At 34.2% G+C, this 13,869-nt stretch overlaps 4 protein-coding genes across 7 annotated transcripts in view; 2 read left to right on the plus strand and 2 right to left on the minus strand.

Annotated features, from left to right (window-relative positions):
* LOC136341707 (proton-coupled zinc antiporter SLC30A2-like) overlaps positions 1-7,188 on the plus strand; it is a 35,659-nt gene extending 28,471 nt beyond the window's left edge. The window contains exons 1-8 of one of the 2 annotated variants that reach the window (XM_066286969.1): positions 3,304-3,529; positions 3,716-3,963; positions 4,539-4,661; positions 4,743-4,927; positions 5,434-5,565; positions 5,759-5,909; positions 6,117-6,357; positions 6,529-7,188. In XM_066286969.1, coding sequence (XP_066143066.1) covers positions 3,757-3,963; positions 4,539-4,661; positions 4,743-4,927; positions 5,434-5,565; positions 5,759-5,909; positions 6,117-6,357; positions 6,529-6,677 — 1,188 coding nt within the window. In that variant the 5' untranslated portion in view covers positions 3,304-3,529; positions 3,716-3,756 and the 3' untranslated portion in view covers positions 6,678-7,188. Of the gene's footprint in view, positions 1-3,303; positions 3,530-3,715; positions 3,964-4,538; positions 4,662-4,742; positions 4,928-5,433; positions 5,566-5,758; positions 5,910-6,116; positions 6,358-6,528 lie in introns of those variants that run through there. The other variant, XM_066286970.1, reaches the window with a different exon arrangement.
* On the minus strand, positions 7,184-9,521 carry LOC136341710 (STE20-related kinase adapter protein alpha). 2 transcript variants are annotated; one of them, XM_066286975.1, is made up of 8 exons: positions 9,352-9,521; positions 9,184-9,302; positions 8,836-8,983; positions 8,081-8,165; positions 7,848-8,029; positions 7,610-7,792; positions 7,336-7,551; positions 7,184-7,279 (listed from the first exon to the last, which is right to left on the minus strand). In XM_066286975.1, the coding sequence occupies exons 1-8, from the start codon at positions 9,362-9,364 to the stop codon at positions 7,206-7,208; spliced, it is 1,020 nt and encodes a 339-aa protein (XP_066143072.1). In that variant the 5' UTR covers positions 9,365-9,521; the 3' UTR covers positions 7,184-7,205. The 2 variants fall into 2 exon arrangements, with proteins under 2 accessions (XP_066143072.1, XP_066143070.1); XM_066286973.1 differs by having other exon boundaries at positions 9,184-9,519.
* A 303-nt stretch (positions 9,522-9,824) lies between these two features.
* On the plus strand, positions 9,825-11,315 carry RPA2 (Replication protein A2). The gene is made up of 6 exons (XM_066286978.1): positions 9,825-9,970; positions 10,029-10,102; positions 10,156-10,254; positions 10,425-10,736; positions 10,790-10,998; positions 11,059-11,315. The coding sequence occupies exons 1-6, from the start codon at positions 9,955-9,957 to the stop codon at positions 11,141-11,143; spliced, it is 795 nt and encodes a 264-aa protein (XP_066143075.1). The 5' UTR covers positions 9,825-9,954; the 3' UTR covers positions 11,144-11,315.
* Positions 11,316-11,396: 81 nt separating this feature from the next.
* Positions 11,397-13,863, minus strand: LOC136341709 (uncharacterized). Of its 2 annotated transcripts, XM_066286971.1 has the most exons (3): positions 13,086-13,853; positions 12,734-12,853; positions 11,400-12,320 (listed from the first exon to the last, which is right to left on the minus strand). In XM_066286971.1, the coding sequence occupies exons 1-3, from the start codon at positions 13,601-13,603 to the stop codon at positions 11,774-11,776; spliced, it is 1,185 nt and encodes a 394-aa protein (XP_066143068.1). In that variant the 5' UTR covers positions 13,604-13,853; the 3' UTR covers positions 11,400-11,773. The 2 variants fall into 2 exon arrangements, with proteins under 2 accessions (XP_066143069.1, XP_066143068.1); XM_066286972.1 differs by lacking the exon at positions 12,734-12,853 and having other exon boundaries at positions 11,397-12,320; positions 13,086-13,863.
* Positions 13,864-13,869: the final 6 nt, after the last annotated feature.

Genomic DNA, 13,869 nt, shown 5'->3' on the forward strand with positions numbered 1-13,869 from the left:
CCCGCTAAAAGCGACGGGATTTCTTTGATTCTAACCTGTTTCGATCAGAAAGTGTCCCTGCGGGACATAATCATTGGGATCGTGGGGGGTCTATGGTTTGTCCTGCTATTTGTTGCATCCTCGTTTCCGACCGATACCCCTTTGTGTCGCCTTTAATTTTTTTTTATATCATGAAACCCTGCTGTGTAGAGATTTTTTAAATTTCTCCTTTGCCATTTTCCTGTGGACTCTTTATGGGAATCAGTGATTCCTTTTGCACGGCACGTTCTGTCCTTTCTTTTTCTTTTATCATTGCAGAATTAACATTGCTGCAGCGGTCCCATTTTATCTTGCTCTCCAGCATCCCCTTGATCCAGGGTGTGGGAGTTAAGATTTCCACGCACGCAATTGGCCCTTTGTTCTTGGAAAGTTGGACAATGAAATGTATAATGTCCCGCGAAAAACCTGAATTTCGACGGATAATACTTTGAATTTTGGAAGAAGAATGAATCCTTGAGTTTCGCATTTTTACAATAAGACAACTTCAATCAGGGAGCTCATTCGCGAAATGCCTTTCGAGCAATTCGTGAAATTTTTGGATTTTAGTTGAATGGGGCCATAAACTTTTTGAATCGCGCAGGTTTACACACTTTTCGACGATTAGGAGAACTTCAACCACCTGCTGACTTTCGTTTCGAGATACACTTTCTTCTTCTCAAAACACCCGTTGGAAAAGATGAAACTTATCTTTCTTTGAATTTCAAAAATTTCACTAAATGTCAAGTTGAGCTGAGTAGATGCTGCCGAATTCATTAGTTTGAACAATTCTGTAGCTAAAGATAATTCGTTTGGTATAATTTGCTTGTCCTTTTTCAGTGAGTAATTTCAGTGAGTTTTAAACTGCGATCAAATTCAGTTCGCGAGTCTAATGTTGCCCCATGGGGGTCAGCGTTTGTGTAATCCTACTGTGAGACATCCTGTAGATCTTTCTGTGTTGTTTTATTTTAATAATAAATGAAGTGATATTAAATATGAACGCAGATCTTTAGATTCAAATTAACCCTCTACAGAAAAATCAGGACTGTGAATAATAAACTGGGAACGTCATATTTCGATTACGGCGAATTAACGGGGCTCCCTAGCGACACTAAAAGCCGGCCATTGTGCCCCAAACGGGCCTATTGTTGGCATGTCAATCATCTCCGACAGTCGGACCCGATGGAAGAGTTAAAAATCGCGCCGGCGAATGTCCATGGAAAATTTTTGTTATTGAAACCAATCGTAGCGGAAAAAATCATCAAAATTTCTCCTGCCAATTTTCGTCGTGGTTGTCGGAAACATTTATATCAAGACCTGTGTGTGCGAGAACGAGCTAAAGGAAAAGTCAGTCATAAATCGCCCCATTTGTTTTGGGGCTCCGAAAGTATGCAGACCAATAAATCAGGGTAGTTGCTCAAATGGGCATCAACCACATGTGATGAGACGGTGTCACACTCCGGTGAACACTGACTGTGACAGATCACTCTTTAAAATGCCGCGGGATGAGCTCAGCCATGCGATGGAAAGTCGAGCAATGCGTTATAGTCAAATTAGAAAATCTTCCAGGATGAATTCGTTTATGGCAAATAATATAAAAACAAGTATTTCTTTCATATTCAGTAAATATTGGAACGAGATTTTCCAGGAGCCGTTGACGAAGCCCCAGTGGACGAGTCATATTATCGGTCAGATCACGGACTGGTCGCTGTTAGATCAAATATTATAACATTAATTTTGTATTGTTTATTCGCATTACCGGTCGCTGTCAAGTCACGGTCAAACAATACAAAATGAATGTTGCATTATTTGACCTGAACGCGACTAGATTGTAACCTGACTGATAACGTGAATCGTTTTTAGTCAAAGACTGATCACGCACAGAGAATGCAAATCTAGACGTTGATTTGATCTCCATAATTTAGTATAGTGCCATCTAGCAGAGACTCTTTAAATATATCCAGCTAATTGTCAAGGGATATCATTAGAAGGAACTATAAGGAGGGATTGAAATGTTATAGGCATGTCGAGGATAAGTTCATGTGTGATCTGTTGCTAATGTCAGCTGTTTAATAATAGACGGCTCAATCAATGCCCTAAGTTTATGATTCATCGCATACCTGCTGTGAGGTTTTTTAACAATCACCCGTTATAACGTCATATAAAATAATAGTTTTTGCAGTTTTACTTTCAGGTAACGGTAACTATTTTCAAACCATACCCACCGATGTTATATGTAAATTTGCATTATAATGATTGGTTACAAATCTACAAAAAACGCGATAATTTCACCTACCCCCTCCCCCAACCCTAATAGTTTTTTAACAGAGTGCTAATGTGGGTCTAAGCATTGCAATCGATCTGCATACAAAATGTGATAATGACAGTCATTAAAGCTATAAAAGCTGCAGAATGTCTAACAACTGTTAAAGATCCGTGACTGGGGGCATAAAGCGGTTTTTAATATTTTATGTGTATTCGTTAAATGTGCTTCCGGTTCTGCTTTAATGTGGGTGCACTTGTGTGGCGAAAATACCCGTTGTTGGATCCGATGTGATGGCCACTAAAAGAGACCGATCTATCGAACTTGCTTTCGACAATCGGCGTGTTTATGAACCCACCGAGCATGTCGGTATATTTATGAAAATATCTCAAAAATTAGTGGAAGTTGAAAAAAAAAATGAAACATACTATATAGCCTGGTATCTCGGGAACGAATTGCTTCCTGTTTCCTGTTTCCCTGAGCATTTTTCTCATTTCTCTGTCAGAAATCTATTAAAATCTTTTGCCACTTAATTCGAATACACCTTGTGTATGCTATGTGCACTATTCACGTTTTTATTTATTCTATTTTCTTGCAAAAATCAGCCTCTCATTCCTTAAAGATTAAGACAAATTCTTTAAAGGCGCTTTTTTCTTCAATGAAACCCTATGGTACTACTAGCAATTATTATTTTAGTAAAGTATTACGTTTAACTACCATTGTATCTCTGTAGATAAAGTAGAATAATATTGAAAATCTTAGGAACCGATTTATACCTCACTTCACTGCGTACTTTCGATTATTTTATAGACTATTTTATAATAAAATGGTTAATGCTTCCATTCTTATGAAGATATTGAACAATTTATTCTTACATTACCATATGCAGCACCTCGTGCTGCGTTTTCTCTTATGTATCAAATGGAGGTTTGGCAACATTGATTGGGAATACGTTGACAACGTTGCTTAAAATTTTAACTCCAGGAATCAGCTGTTTTTGCTCTTAATCAGCTGATTATTACGTTACTTTGACGTTTCTATAAGTTTCTAAAGTGTTTGAAGAATATCATAAACAATCCTTGTAAGATTATATGTGGTTAATTGGACTATAAAAAAGTCAATGTTGTAACCATTCAAGCATTAAGATCTCATTTTCGAGGTTCGCTTTAGTGAAATTCGGTAACACCTTCACCCATTAATGGTGCAGTATTAAGTGTAGCTTTGATCAACTTCCAACAATCTCAAAATGAGGTAAAACACACTTAAATTCTTTAGAGATAAGTATGTAAAACAGGAAATAGGTTCTAAAGGCAATTATTTACAATAATTATATCAGAACTGGTAAATTTCCTCCAACATAATAAATAATTTACATTATTGAACACTATTGGATAACAGGTTGTCAGTTTAATGTGTGAATTGTATCATCTATTTCAGGTCCCCATAAATTCACAGAGTTAAAATTTGAACTTAAAAGGATGTGTGAACATTTAGATGATATGGAGCATCTGCTCCTGGATGATGATAATGTGGATAACTCCTGCTTGAAGTGTCGGAAAAATAACCTATCCAATGGACATGTTGAGGACCATCTCAGTTCGGGGAAACTAATTATAGAAGATCCCATTTATTATGAGTCTATGCCAGATAATACAGAGGATTCGCCATTATTAATTAATGTAAATGTAAGTATCTATTAATAATTTAAACTGCTGACTGCTACCTCTATCTAGAAATATAACACAAAAAGTTCATATGAACATGGATATGAAAATGTTTCATTACCAAAAGCAGGGTGAAAAAAGCTTTACTGATAGTGTGTGTCCTAAATTTCTGACATAATAGATAATTCATATCAACTTTTTGGTTCAGTAATGTAATTGCGTCGTGTAGCAATGTAAATTATATGTTGCCTTAAAAAGATTACCATAAATTTAACTGATTCTCAAATAATGTTCAATAAAAACTTAAAAAATCATGAAGCTGTAGGCATTTCCCAAATGTGGTATATTTCTCACTGCAAACCAGATTATTTGCTAATTAAATATAATCTTTACTGAAACCTACAATAATTATCACTTGTTAGAAGGTAATAAATTGATTGCCAACACTTGGTTCATTGATAAAACGTTATATTTTTTATGGATTTATTGAAGTGATATTGATATAACTGTGCCTCCTATTTAATTTACAATAATTGTAAAATATGTCTTTATGTAAGTACTGTTCAATAGGTGATCTGAATTTTGGTTTTTTACAGGAATGTTTCAGGGAACACTTTAGCGACGCCGAGTTCCATTGCCACAGTTCTTTATCATCTGTAGAAGACTCAAAAGCCCTTAAGAAGCTACTGCTCGCCTCTGGATTTTGTTTTTTGTTTATGGTAAGTTTGTTTCTGGAAAAAAAAGGCTGAATTTTGCCATTTAACTAACTGTAAGATTCTGGATTAAAAAAAATATATTAGTTAGCTGAGTTGGTGGGAGGTTACCTTGCTGATAGTTTAGCTATAATGACCGATGCGGCCCACTTATTTTCGGATTTTGTGGGGTTTATGATTTCGGTTATGGCTATTATGATGTCCAAGAAATCATCCAACAAACACATGACTTTTGGATATTATAGGGCGGAAGTCGTTGGTGCTTTTTTAAGGTAAGAAAAGAACATTTTATTCCCTAAAAATACCATTTAAACTTCTATGTTGTTTTGTGTGCTAGTTTGGTAATATTTAATCTACTTGAAACACTCCATTTTTCAGAATATTATTATATTGATCGAGAACTGTGTGGGTTTGTTTATTTCCGGTACTTAAAATTTTATTCATGATTGTATTAACGTAATGGTTTTTAATGATTCGGAATAATTGCTAGATTCGGTGCTTAACTACTCTTTAAGTTATCTTAGAAAAACTTTCGGTGACATTTTAAAGAACTTTCAGTAAACAAAAAAGCATTTTTGCCTCTGAAGAATTTTTAATTCACCATTTTATTTCAAATAAAGATAAATAATTTCGTTAATCTACACAGTGTGTCAAATAAATTTAGCACTGAAATTAATTTAAAACTTCTATAAAAATAGAGAATATAAAGCTATAGTTAGTAGAAAATATCCAAATTGTATTTTTCTATTCTTTTTAATACTCTATTCTTATGTCTCAGTGTTTTGACGATATGGTTCCTAGCTGCTGTTTTTCTAGTCTTGGCCTTAAGAAGGCTATACAGGGAGGAATACAACATAGATGCTAATGCAATGGTCGTGGTGGCGTCAATAGGGCTTGTTGTCAATGTTATGTAAGTAAAGTAGATATATTTTACCACCTGCACGTGTAGTAAAATCAAATACAGGCATGTTATTAGTTAATTAAGTTAATTTTTCCTTGAAAGGAATATATTGTAGTAAAATATTTGAAAAATATTTGGTCCCATTATATATAACCTTCACTGAATATAATATATTAAAAACAATTCAACCTTTTCCGTTTAGAATGGGAGGCATCCTCCACGGAGTGTGTCACGCTCACAGTCACGGGCCGACTAACCATGGAGACAACATAAACGTTAGAGCTGCAGCCGCCCACGTATTAGGCGATCTACTGCAAAGCGTTGGCGTTTTTTTAGCTGCTGTGATCATTAAGGTATGAATATATGCAGCCTAGCAACTATGGACGAATTTAGTTAAAGCTGTTTGTACCAAATGTTTGAAATATACCTTGAAACGCAAGAGAAAGAATAGCAAAATTTGGATCAATCTCACTCCCAATATCTTTCATTTTAAATGCGTCTTTAATTATAAGCTCCACGGATTATTAGTTTCAGCTTATGCAGAAGAGTTTTCCTTCCAGATATTCCCGGATGCCCAGGCAGCAGATCCGATTTGCACTCTTATTTTTTCTGTGATCATTATATTCACTACGGCCCAGGTGGGCAAGGACTCGGTGTGGTTGTTGATGCAGGGGAGTCCAGTGACCAGGGAGAATGTTTCTCTGGAATTGAGGAAAATAGGAGGAGTGCGCCACATTCACGACGTCAATATCTGGTCGCTAGCGCCGGGGATGAATGTGGTCACTGCTCATTTAGCCGTTGGTAAGTATTAGTTAATTGATAGACTATGTCGTCAAGGTTTATGTTTTCAAAATAATATTTGCCATTTTGTTTACTTCCAAGTAGTATGCCAGAAATAGAGTAAAAAAAGTTAGTTTTACAGCTCAAAATATATTCTTAATGAGCGCAAAATAAAACTAACTTCTATTTCAGATGAATATTGTGATAAAGACGTTATAATACAAAACGCGACGTCTTCAATTAAGACCCAATTACCTATCTTCAGTTGCACTATCCAAGTTGAAACGTTTAACATGGAGGGCGTTAATAACTGCAAACAGTGCAAATTGCGCGAATGCTGACAGCCGACGTTAATTTGAATGGGTTTTCTTGTACTGCAGTATTGCTCGTATTTTCCTGACAATTAAACTTGGCCAATTAAGTAAAATTATTCAGTTATATTTGAATATAAAAATTACGAACAATGAGATACTTTCCAAACATAGTGAAGAATGATTTGTTTTAAGCCTATAAATGTTAGATATAAGCATGTAACGCTTTACTTTATTTTCGTTTGCTGGATCTCTCAACCATGCTCCTTTTTGTTATTATTTTTATCATCTAAAAACAGTATTATATTTTATATTTAAACAGAGATTGTTCTTTACATTTTTGAATGTTTTTGTCTATATAGTTTTATACACTTAGACCTGTTACCTTCACGAATCTTCCATATATTCTTGCATTTTATACATTTAAGCCATGTTTTATATGGCTTTATTGTTATACGTAATATACTTTTTTTTTATAAAGTTTGCTGTTATTGGCGCAAAGAAACCATAATTTACTAGACAATAAAACAAAACACTCCTATTGAAACTAGTTTTATTTTAAAAGTCCCATTCACAAGAATAAATTTCTAAATTTGAGAAGTTATTCAAAGTGTCCAACGTTTCTATATCATCTAAAATGGTATTTCAGACAAAATAATCTGCCAGATTAGAGCTGAAAATAACTCACCACTATTTACAGCTACTCTATCACTCAAGGGTATCGCTGGCTTTAGTAAATCAATCAAAGGCAGCGACTTTCGAATCGTTTTAAAAATTGGATGAGTAAGTAACTGCTCGGCACTAGGCCTATCGTAAGATTCTCTATTCAAACATAATTGAGCCAACTCATGTAAGTGTTCACTAAAACGCCTATTAATTATTTTCTGGCTGATATCACAATCGCCTGAAAAATGATTTATTTACAATTGAATAAATGTTTTTCCTGCTTCCACCGCATATACCTTCACTACAATCTCCATTTACATTACGAGGCACTGTAGTGCAGTCTAACAACTGTGGGGTGCACCCTCTCACTTTCTCGGTCAACATCAAAGTTGAAGACATATCAGCAAATGGTTCAGAACCATTTGCCAGTTCACATATTACCATTCCTGTACTGTAAATATCGGATTTTTCATTGTAGCCTAAAACATTTTTTATAAAACCTAAAATTAAAAGGCGTCAGAGATTTATCATTACCTATTAAATTTTGCTCTAGCAGTTCAGGACTTAACCAATTGAGATTGGCCTTTGTGCTAGATGGAAATGAATGTATTGTCTTCTGCCATCTTCCGTTTATTATAATAGGGCATGCATACCTAAACCCTGTCAGACATGCTTTGCCACCTGAAGAGATCAATACATGACTAGCTCTAATTGCCCTGAAATGTTTGTTTTAAGGTAAACAGTTAGATTAATAATTTGATTAGCACCTGTGAATGTATCCTTTCTGATGAAGATACTTTAACGCGTCTAACAAATCTCGCAGAATGATTATTATTGCTTGTTCTGGGAGTCCTAGGAGTAAGAATGTTGGAAATAGAGATTTTGTAAATACAATAATTTTTCACGCAGGGAGTTGTTTTTTCAAATGAATTTGAGCCAAAATTATCTAAAATCATCATAAATTATTGGGTCACTATTTATTAAAGTATAGTTCAGATGGTGTCTTTTGGCTGACACTGCCTAATGGATTCTGTATCTTCTATTAAAATTTTTGTTGACACCATGATATAAACTTTGCTGTTAATTAACCCTAAAGAGTTTAAGGAATTCAAAAGAAAACATGATTAGCCTTTTTGGTTAAAACCTACAATTATATTGAATGTTTCTCCCACATCCTTCCAGATAATATTATTTATAAAACACCTAAATCACCTTTATAAATAATGAGGACATTCGTTAAGTAATTTTTCAGATTTGAAATTCACATTAACATAACAACTCTATCTATTTTAATATGTGAATTAATTATAGCCCTAATAATAATGAAAACAAAGCCCCACATTTTATACGTCTTAAAGTTTTATTGCAGATTCTTCTTCAATTTTCTTGAAAACTATATATTCTTTTAATTCAAATTAAACTTTAAGAAAGATTGAAAATCATAATACAAATAATTAGATAGCAACCAATGTATAACACAAATTTTGATTTAAAAAAAACTTTGGATGCAAGCTATAAGTACCTTCATTGAAATGTAGATTTAATAAATCTCGACAGGACCCAAAGGCCATTATAGGACTTATAACACAAACTTCGGGACCATGCACAAAAGTGGCAAAATATGGCAAGATGTTTGGATGCTTAAATTGTTTTGTTAATATAATCTCCAGCTAAAATTATTACAAATCCAATGAATTACTTTAATATTGAATCAATACATATTTTCAGAAAGATACTCAGGTTAACTCAATCATCATGTGCACTAAATTACTCTCATTTAGTGCACATTTTGAGTGTGATAAGAGCTGACTAACCTGAAGTTTTTGAGAGTTGCTTGACTAAGTAACTGGAGTAAGTTTCTGAAACTTACATCTATCAAGGAGCTGTCCTCTTTCACTACGTCCATGTTGAACTTTTTAAGGGCTACCAAAGACCCAGAAGGAACATGTTTGGCCAAATTTACAATAGCTTTGGCCTCAAAACATTGCCCTAAAGTGCATATTATTTCGTAATCCCGAAGATTTGTGTTGAAGTTTACCATTGTGGAACATGAACTGGATATATGGGATTTTCAAGGATTAGAAGCCGTTTTCACACACTCAAAAATGACTGGGAAACATTACTCAAAAACTATCAAAGCACATAAATTCAAATTATAATACGAAAACAAAAATAAAAACAGCTGGTTCTACGTCAATTGTGGCCTTGTCATAGAATTGGCATACCATATAAACATATTGAATAAATAATCCATTTAAATAACTTGAGCTTGGACGTAAATACATGTTATGAACAAGAAATAATACGAAATGGGAAAATATAATAAATTTTTATTGGGAAACATTGCTAAATTATAAAAACATACAAAGACCACTGTGAAAATGAATTAAATTGCGATTGTTTTGTATCGTTCTTGTTCTAAGCAGAAATGCCATGTTGCCACTGTATTATATTTTCTCTCAAAAATAAATGTTATTGTTAAGTATATTGTGTGTCATCGCATGACATAATAAACTTCACTTTATGCGCGGGTAAATTCTATTTTCTTTTTGTCTGGTTTATTTTTATTTATCAAATTGTATTTTACAAGAAATTCCATAATATTTATTAAATCCATTTAAATACAACTTTAAAATCAAATATGTGGTCTTCAACAGGTAACTATTCGCCGTTCTATGCCTCCTTTTTACCATTATTGATATCGTTTTCCCAAAGGTTTCAATGATTCTATGGCAGGAGGATTCAACAATACAACTACAAATTCGGATTCTCCGTCGAAAAAGGCGGGAGTAAGTACTACTATTAATAAATCCATTGATATTTTAATATAACATCTCTTTAGGCTGTAAAACGACATCAGAGTGTTGTGCCAGTGGTCATTCGAATGTTGAATGATTGTACTGAGGATGAATTCAAAATGTTTGGGTTACCAGTTCAGATGGTATGTTATCTGCTTTTACTTTCGAGGTTTTTAGCGTTAAGTTCATAGTTATCAAAATAACCATAAATATACAATGCATTCTACTTATATGAGCCATCATCTTTAGTACAAATTTTTTTTCAAATTATATTCATATGTATTCTTTGTCAAAACTTATCCTTCATTACTAGGTGTCAGTAGTGGGCATTTTAATAAACTATGAAGTACAATCCACAAATGCTTCATACACAATAGAAGATCACACAGGCACCCTTAAAGCTATGTGGTGGCTAGATTCAGATGGAGATGATGGTACCACTCAGCTGCCTTCTGTTAAAGAGGGGTCATATGTCAAGGCTTTTGGTACAATCAAAACTCAAGAAGACAGAAGGACTCTCATGATACTGAACATGCTCCCTGTTGATGATTGCAATGTTATAACTTTACATTTACTGGAGGTGATTAAATCTAGGCTGCAGGCAGAAGACTTGAGCAATGCGGCTGTATGTGGTTTTCTCAATTTCTTTTCCTGCCAAGTATATAAATTGGTCTTCAGGCATTTCAAATACAGAAAAATAATCCTGGGGCTGAATTGGCTAATACAATGATAATGATGGATGAAAATGGGGCAAGCAATGCACCATTGAATATGTCAGAGATCCAGAAACAGGTATTTAGGTTGCTGCAGGCTGATAACACAGCAGCTGGACCTGACAGAGATAGCATTTTAAACAAATTTTCAGATACCAGGAAGAGGGAAGCTAGGTAAGTTTACTATATATTCCTTTTAAATTATCTTCAACTTATTTGTGCAATTTCTTGTAGTGAGGCTTTAGACTTTATGGTAAATGAAGGTCATGTTTATACTACTATAGATAATGAACACTTTAAAATCACTGAAGCCATCTAGTGATAGTAGTAACTGTAATATATTTTTTAAAATATCAATAGGAGTTCTAAGTAGCTATTTTTTTACCATTTTTTTATGTAGCAACTGTAAGCTGTAGTATTTTATTCAGTTCAATGATTGGATACCAAATTTATTTTTAGTATTAAGTAATAATAAATCTTTGTTAATATCAGTTAATGAGTATTCAAAAAAAATCCCTAACGGATTTCTTGATGTAATCTAATTTTTATATAAATATAAATACTGCATTTTTGTAAGTGTGCCTGCATTAGCCATTATAATGGCTACTGGTTCTCTGCTACTGATTTACATTCCACCAATGGGTTCTATGGGAAATGGTAAAGCTCCAAAATTGGCGAGGTAAGGCGTCAACTCCTTAGTGCAGTATGAGGGACTGACATTGTCATGTACATTTTGATTAGCAAAATAAGAAAATCATAGCTCTACTCTGTATCTGTTGCGATGTCTGAGATAAGATGATTAAAATTAATCAACATCCGCATCAAAAATTCGAAAGTTATTTAACAACAACCACATATTCTTATTAATGAATAAAAAAAATCGACATTTACACTTTTCACCTACAATAATTGATTATAACATTAACGTATATTCCCACTACACATTTTCTTACTTTCCCTGTCTAAATGTATCAAATTTGATCAAATCCTCTCGCCTGACGGTAACCTGGACCCGTTTGGCGGCTTCGATGAAGTCAGCCACCATTACCGGCCTCGCTTTGACTGTAAAAGGCGGCATGGCCTGCAAGTGATTAATGTAAATATTCTCTTGATTCATTTCAGATACGTTAATCTCCACGAAAGGTTCATAAAACCCGTCTGAGGTTTTTCTCCAAATGTTGTTGCTCTGTAGTTCCGTCAGTGGTATGTCCAAGGCGTCTTGAACCAAACTCGCGATATCTGACCCGGAAAACCCTTGGCACATTTCAATTAACTCGTGAAACTCTTTGGGAGTCTGCAGTATTGGAGTGTTTTTGGTAAGATATTGAAACAACTCCAGACGATCATTGTTGTTGGGCAAGGGGACGTAAATTTGCCTCTGGAACCGCCGGAGGATAGCGGAATCCAAGTCCCAAGGGCAGTTTGTCGCGGCGATTATTAGAATGTTTCGGTGCGTTGTCATTTTAGTCATTTCACCCATTAATTCGGTTTTTATTCTAAAAATATGTTGGGAGTCAATTAAGTGGCTTTACAGCTTGTATAAAAAATAGCGCCTAAGCTCTCCAGGATATTGTTGAGTACTTTCATGTATTCTTTTTAAAAAAAGTTGAAATAAAATGTTATTATGGTTAAAAAATTAAAGAACCTGTTACGTATTTGAGCAAATATTTATCTATTAACAGTTTTATGCTAATGAATAGGTTAACAAAAATTTTCATCATTTCAACCTAGTTCAGTTAATTTACCATGCTATTTCGTAAAGACTTTGCAACTTATAGATTGACAGTGTTATAATATTTGATAGTACGAAATAATAGCTATTACGTTTTTTATTAAAGGTTTGGTAAAATCATGCTGAAGAGATCCAATTTTGAGGCTTTATTTTATATAATCTCATATTATTGTTTACCTTCTAGAGTAATCGTGTTCGGAACTGGTTCTTTTGCGGCATATGCCATCAATTTCGTCGATAAATAGAATCGAAAAACTGTCGGTGGTGCGTAAGTAACAAAATATTTGCTTTATATTTCTGAAAGGAGAAACAAATGTATAAAAACACATGAATCTCTGGTGACTAGTAGTATTTGCAATGACGGTTTTCTAAGAATATACATTTGTAAAAATTTGCATGATATAGTCTTAATTTACTAATATTAATAATTAATCTTTTTTATCTCAAATATACGTCAAACTAGAGATATTATTTTTACCATAGTAGGTATCTTAATCTCTGTCCTGCCTTTTAGCATAGATATACCTACTTTTCGGTTTCTCCAACGAAAGACGATAGTAATTTGCCAGCTGAAAGTGTATGAAGCACAGCTGTAGTGTCCGCAGCCAATCCATGTACAAGTCTGGTTTTCCCTGTGCCTGGAGGTCCATACAAAAGAATGCTATTGCATACAGTTCGGTTATGAAACAACTGTGGCTGACTTTTGGGTAGAATCACCAGCGTGTACAGTTCGCTTTTGATGCGTCCCAAACCTACCACTTCAGCCAAGCCATTTATGCATGGAGTATCAATTTCTATTTGCTTTTGAATTTTAGTGGAGTTGGCTTTTGTGTGTCCTTCAGGTACATTCGTGGGTTTCTGTTTAAATTGATACTTGTATCCCTCAAAGGCGTCGGCAATAAGTTTGAAAAGTGATTCAAGCTGAGTACTCAATTTTAGAATGGCACTCAGCACCTTCTCCAGGATTTGTTGAAAAAAACTGAGGTTTTCGTTTTTCTCCAAAATAAAGTCAAAATCTTCTGAGGATTCAAAAGAAGGAAAGTCCATAATGGAGAAACTTTAATTTTAAATGATATTAAGGGGAAATTTAAATAAGATCTTCGCGGGTGAAAAAGTTTTGACATGTTTTGAAATGTTTTGTTTTGTGCGTCATTAATCTGACCTGTGATTGGTTAGTATTGACGTATTTAGATATTTATTCTAAAAGTTTAAGTATCAAACTTAAATTTACTTCAGGAATTACCATTAGCTCTCATTGCCCCATTAACTAGGGGAATTGAATACGCAATTCGCCGGTTTCTTAATAAATTATG

Source organism: Euwallacea fornicatus, chromosome 10 (assembly GCF_040115645.1).
Source record: "Euwallacea fornicatus isolate EFF26 chromosome 10, ASM4011564v1, whole genome shotgun sequence".
NCBI classification, from domain to species: domain Eukaryota; kingdom Metazoa; phylum Arthropoda; class Insecta; order Coleoptera; family Curculionidae; genus Euwallacea; species Euwallacea fornicatus.